The sequence below is a fragment of the Electrophorus electricus genome, chromosome 12 (assembly GCF_041902795.1).
Source record: "Electrophorus electricus isolate QZ-2024a chromosome 12, ASM4190279v1, whole genome shotgun sequence".
Lineage (NCBI taxonomy): Eukaryota > Metazoa > Chordata > Actinopteri > Gymnotiformes > Gymnotidae > Electrophorus > Electrophorus electricus.
The window spans coordinates 27,652,501-27,658,377 of record NC_137508.1 but is presented as its reverse complement, the minus strand read 5'-3'; the positions used below and the strand labels follow the sequence as shown (position 1 = coordinate 27,658,377).

The following is a 5,877-nucleotide window of genomic DNA, read 5'->3' as shown; positions in this document are numbered from 1 at the left end:
TTGAGAGTGTGTGCGTGTACGTGCGAAAGAGAAACACCTTCATGTGAAATACTACGGTGCATGTGGGCCTTATGGGGACTAGACTGTGTAAATGAGACACATTACAAAACTAACAGCGTCGCATTCTAACAGGATTTCTACAAAATAAACAGTTTAAAAAATGAAACAAAACCGGATCGTTTAAAGGAACAACATGCGAAAAAAATAAAATAAAATCGTCCATTAAACGATGCGTGAGTTTGAACGTAAAACAGTGTTAGGCTTGCGTCTTTTTTGCGAGCGGCCACAGGAGCGAAGACAATAGAGATGTAATGAGAATGGCTGGCGCAGGAAAAGTGCAGCGTTTCGCAAGCGTGTGAGCGCCTCATGCTTTCCGTGTCTGCAGGGTAGGGTTTGTGGAGTTGGCTCATTGTCACGGGCAGATGGGACTCTTTACCCTGACACCACACCGTGACGGCTCGACCCCAGGCTCGCGCTCACTCAGCTTACACGCAGGAGGCGCGCAGCAGCCTGCACAATCCTGTCAGATCTCCAAAAACCTCCAACTTTACGGGAGCCACCTACATCTGACCCAGCAGCGGCAGTGCGCAGAGCTGAGTTAGCAGAAGCTGCAGCGCGGAGTGGGGAAGACGCTGTCCTCTCCCGCACGAGCCGAGGGCTGCCGGAACAGCCCTCCCCTTTGTGTCAGCGCTTTCTCTCCGCGCGCCGTGCCTCCGCGACTCCGTCCGGTGCAGGGGACAGTGCCGACCGCGGTGCGTCTCTGCGCGCGTCTTCGCGTGCTTTCCAGCACGGCAGCTCGCGTGAATTAATGACCCTTGAGGCGTGTGGGAGGCGAAGAGGAGCGACTCCGCGCGCCGTAGTTCGCGATGCGCGAGGGCTGTCGCTGCGATCTCTCGTAACAGTTTAGCGGGGACAGCTTCAAGTTCGCGATCGCTTCAGAGATTTGGGAAGGCGAGGAGGAAGAGTGTCCCCCCACTTGAGGGCGAGAGCTGACTTCGGAGGACGCGCGAGCGAGCGCCAGGACCAGAGTGTGCCACATGCAACATGCAGAAATGGTGAGTGGGATCATTCGGTAGACCTCGCGCTCCAGTGTCCCGAGCCAACATGTAGAGCTTAAAGGTGTTTTTTTATTCGAGTGCCATTACAGATGGTGCATTAAAAGAGCACTTAACAATCACGATTAAAGTTTTAAACCAATTTACCGGCACGTCCCATTTTACCCGCTAGCAAATGATAAGTGAACTCCAGAGGAGCGTGCTTAAGTTTTACCTGACGATTAGTGTAGAAGTCTGTCGGTCAGGATTTATCACTCTGTCGACAATATGTGTATTTAAAACAAACAAACAAACAAACAAACAAACAAACAAACGAAAACTATACACACAAAGCTGCCAGACGGTATACCCATGAATAAAAACGAATGTAAATAGTAATGAGATTATTTTAAACAAAATTTCCATTGAAATACCAGCACATAGTATAGTGTAGTATCTTTTAGAGACTATTCTAGAGCTGCTGATACCTTCACGATTTTGTATTTTCAGTATAGTGTGTGTGCGCGCACAGTTCAGATGGTCTGAACAAAATTTAGCGTGTAAGAACCTCTTGGCCTCGTCTGCTCCTCAAGGGAAGTCTGTTTAATTTATTTAAATATAAAAAAAGTTTAACACAATTACTTTAAAAACAAATATGACCAGAGCTATTTCAAATATGCATTAAGAAATAATGGTGTCTAATGTTCAAGATATTATTTAACTAAAAAAAAGAAATGTTTTTCATATTTAGTCACACCAAATTATACTCCCTGGCTCAAAAGTATCACTTGGTGAAAATCCACTATATCAAGAATGCTTCATTTAGAAAAAAGAAGAGCAAAAAATAAATAAAAAATCCCTCCCCCTCCCCCCCAAAATTAAGACATTTCAAGTGATCTGAAATTGCAGATCAATATTAGAAATGATAATAACCAGTTGTGTGATGGTCTTTGATGTGTTCAGGGACATGTGCACATTCTGTGTGTGTGTGTGTGTGTGTGTGTGTGTGTTTGTGATTTAACACTTTGGCCCTTTCACTGGAGTAAAAGTAATAATAGTAACAGTAACATTTTTATAGTAACAGTAATATTTGTAATAGTAATAATTGGTTTAAAATACACTCAGAAAATGTGAAAAATAGCTCACATGTGGCATGTTTGGATTGGGCAGGTGAATTTAGGGGTGTTTCGTGGGAGCGTAACAGATCTCACACACAAGCATCTTTCTTAAGGGACGCAAGCAAAAGATATCAGCAGAAGTATATGAGTGAAAAAACCTTTCTCTCTACACACACACACACACACACACACACACACACACACACACACACACACACACACATATATCTGTCTCTCCCTCGCCACTGTGAGATTCCTTGCAGTTTTACAACTTGAGAACTTTACATAATATTTTGGCGGCGATGGCAGTACTTGTCAGTGGTGACTTGTTCTGTGCGAGTGCAGCAGTGCAGAATGCCAGCGTGCATTCCTGGAGTGTCATTTGACGACTTTTATCTGCGCGGCACCCTCGTGTAAGCTAGGTCTCCACCATTCCATCTGCTACATGTCAGGAGGCTAACATAGACACCTCCTTTCTTCTCTCCTCCCTCTCTCTCTCCTTCACTCGTTCTCCAGCTCTCGATCTCTCTTTGTCTTTCCGTGTCCCCTTTTCTTTCAAGAGTCAATGAGGGCTGAGTCAAGGAAGAGCGAGTCGAGTCTCATGAGCTAAAGAGAGAGAGAGAGAGAGAGAGAGAGAGAGAGAGAGAGAAATGAAGAGGTGCTTTCATGTTGTAGGCCAGGTTCGTGGCCAAGCTCCGTAGCTGAGCTGCTGGGATTCTCCAGGGACTCGCTGGTATTGGAGAGGAGATGACGGGTAGTCGGTTCAATAAAGCTCACGGACAGGTAGCCTCTGAGATGACCCCCACCCCCCACCACCACCGGAGAGCCCGTCTTAATGAAGTGCAGGTCCACTTAACTCTCTGTTCCCCAACCTACTGTCTGCCCTCACACACACACACACACACACACACACAGGCGTGCTGTTCATTTGAATGTTCCGGGCCCTCTTATCCGCCAAGTCCGGCTGGACGGTTTTAAATTATCAGAGCGTCTGAGTGGGGAAGGCAAAGCCGTCATCAGACAAAATCAGACAAAATCTCTCTCTCTCTCCCTCTCTCTCGCTCCGTCTCTCTTTCTTGCCTCATTATCTCTCATTCTCATTTTCTCGCTCTCTCTGTGATCATTGGCTAGTCACAGAGTTTGCCTTCTCTTGTCAAATTGGCTCTGGAGAACAACACACATTAAAGAAACTGTTAGCAGGAATCAGCCAATTCATGTTTTGTTACAACATAAATGATCTTACTTCACACAAAAGAAATGAACCATTAATAAGATGACTGTTATAATTCTAATTACTGCATTGCTATTATTTAATGATAGCGACATCAATGTGTCATTTTTTAAAACCATTTTATTTAATAGAGAGATAATCATTATCTTAGAAAAAAGAATAGAGCGTAAATGAATTTGAGGAGTAAAATCCCAACAGACAAACATCTGGTTTTCATGTTTCATAGAGAATCTCCTGAGATGGAAACCAACAGGCCATAACTCAGAGCTCCAAGCACACGGTAGTGACAGGAAAGCTTTCACTGGAGGCCACGCCCACTCTTTCATCGTGTGTGTCCACGTCTGTGCCTATATAGAAAAGTTTTTTTCACTTGTTCACATACAGGTAGTCACACATAAGCTCACACACACACACAGACACAGACACACACACACACACAAAAATAGATGTGTGTTAGGATTGGACAGGTAGCTGGTGCTCACCCAGCTGTAACAGCTTGGTGCAAAGCAGCATGGGTACACACACACACACACACACACACACACACACACACACACACACACACACACACACACACACACACAGAGAGAAAGAGGGGAGTGATATTTCCATGGTGATATCAATCCACACAGGACTGAAAACCAAGCATTAGAAATAGCACACTTTGGCAATGTTTAAGAAAGTTATATATTGAGAAGCCGCCATTTGAAAAGGTCCCTGAAACTGTATCTGTAGACGGCGGGTGTAAAACCCATCAACAGAACCCAGCTGTGGCAGTACTGCTGTAAAGACCACAGGGGCAGATGCCCTTGATTTAAAACAATATACATTCAGGAGACATTAATTACTTTTTTACTTGTGTGACGCATACACACACACACAAACACACACATGCACATGCGATCTCTCTCTCTCTCTCTCTCTCTCTCTCTCTCTCGTTTCATACATGAAAACTCATTCCTTTTAGCGCTGATCCCCACCTGATCAAGTAGTGCAGGAAAGCGAAGTGTGATTTGTGTCTGCCGTCCTGTTTTAGCGACAGTTGCTGATTCTCTAACCCTCTAGCGCTGAATAAGAGAACTGAGGTGTTTTCCTCACCTGAAAAAAATGATTACACAGCTTCAGATTCATATCAATAAAGAGAAACTCCACTAAAGATATGTAGTGTTATGAAAACACAAGCAGAAAGAGGTCAAAGTTGATAAAAAAACAAAATGCAACTTCTTCTCCTATATGTGGAGTCTGTAGAGCTAGTCCATATCATGTTTCTGTCCTGTGCTAATGAATCCCAATTGTAAATTGTCATCACTGTAAAACATCTGCACTGATTTTTTCCTTTTGTATATTTTTTTACACCTTAAAAACACACTTGGACTAAAGAAAGAGTTCTTTCCCATTCTCTAATCTCTTAAGTAATCGCTCTAAATGAGGATTGTCTGTTGGGGAGTGTTCAGAAGGTCTGTGTTAAGTGTCTGCGTTTGCACAGAGAGGTTCCTCAGCAGAGAAACCGTAGTCACCATTAACACAGAGTCACTCAGGGAAGTCACCAGCACACAGGGAGCAAAGGAACTGAAACAGAGAGAGAGAGAGAGAGAGAGAGAGAGAGAGAGAGAGAGAGAGAGGGAGAGGTGGCACTGGTCTAACATATAAAAGGGCTTTGGTTCTAAGTAAGTGACTCCATAGGGGGGTCTGGGGTTATGGAGAATAATTCATATTTTATGGCTTCTGTGGAGGCACATTAGAACAGCAAAAGTTGTCAGACGTTGTGCTGTGAAGACTTGGTGACTGTCAGAGAAAGGTGCGCTTTGCAGCTCTGTAACCTCCCAGCCTCTCTCGTCTCCCTGTGGGTCAGCCAACTCCCCCACCCCCCCTTCCCAGTGGACCGGGGTTCTGGTACTATGTGTGTGCACTCTGGCTTTGGATTAATGCAGTCATAAATGTGGCTGAACTACAGAGTCGACCCCAGAAGTGACACCCCCTTCCCAACAGCCCCGGTAGGCAAGTGGAAATGATTTGGACTGAGGAGAATAATCTGGCCCAAAGGTGTCTTTTCTGCGGCGCTTCGGATGTACTCGGGGAAGAAACGGCTTACGACACGATAAGTGGTGGGTCATAAGAAATTCCTCACAGCCCGACTGTACTGCAAAAACTCACACATATCTCAAAAAAGCATGACATATTCTACAAAACATTTTTCCTTGCTTTTTGTTCTTAGTTTTTTACTTAAATTTCTTATATTTACTTAAAAATAATGTGCTCTGTACATGTGGCAACAGCCTACTCAGACTTTCAGTGTTTTAAATAAATGATACAAATTCTAGATAAGCAACTCAGATCTGAATAATGGCGCGTGTGTCAGATAGCTGACAGGAGAGCAGCTTTTGAGCTCAGATCACACATGCTTGATAGGAGTCATCTGTGCATTCAGAACCACACAGAACAGAGGCCTGCATGCACCCTTTAAACCTTACGGTTACAGAGCTCTTATTCCCAC

The 5,877-nt window shown here is 44.4% G+C and overlaps 1 protein-coding gene across 4 annotated transcripts in view; it reads left to right on the top strand.

The window, feature by feature from the left end:
* Nucleotides 1-315: 315 nt before the first annotated feature.
* The window catches only part of bnc2 (basonuclin zinc finger protein 2), a 161,980-nt gene continuing 156,418 nt past the window's right edge, over nt 316-5,877 (top strand). For 2 of the 4 annotated variants that reach the window (XM_081724690.1, XM_081724692.1), the window contains exon 1: nt 316-1,055. In XM_081724690.1, coding sequence (XP_081580816.1) covers nt 1,045-1,055 — 11 coding nt within the window. In that variant the 5' untranslated portion in view covers nt 316-1,044. The remainder of the gene's footprint in view (nt 1,056-5,877) is intronic. The other 2 variants (XM_035531732.2, XM_081724693.1) reach the window with 2 other exon arrangements.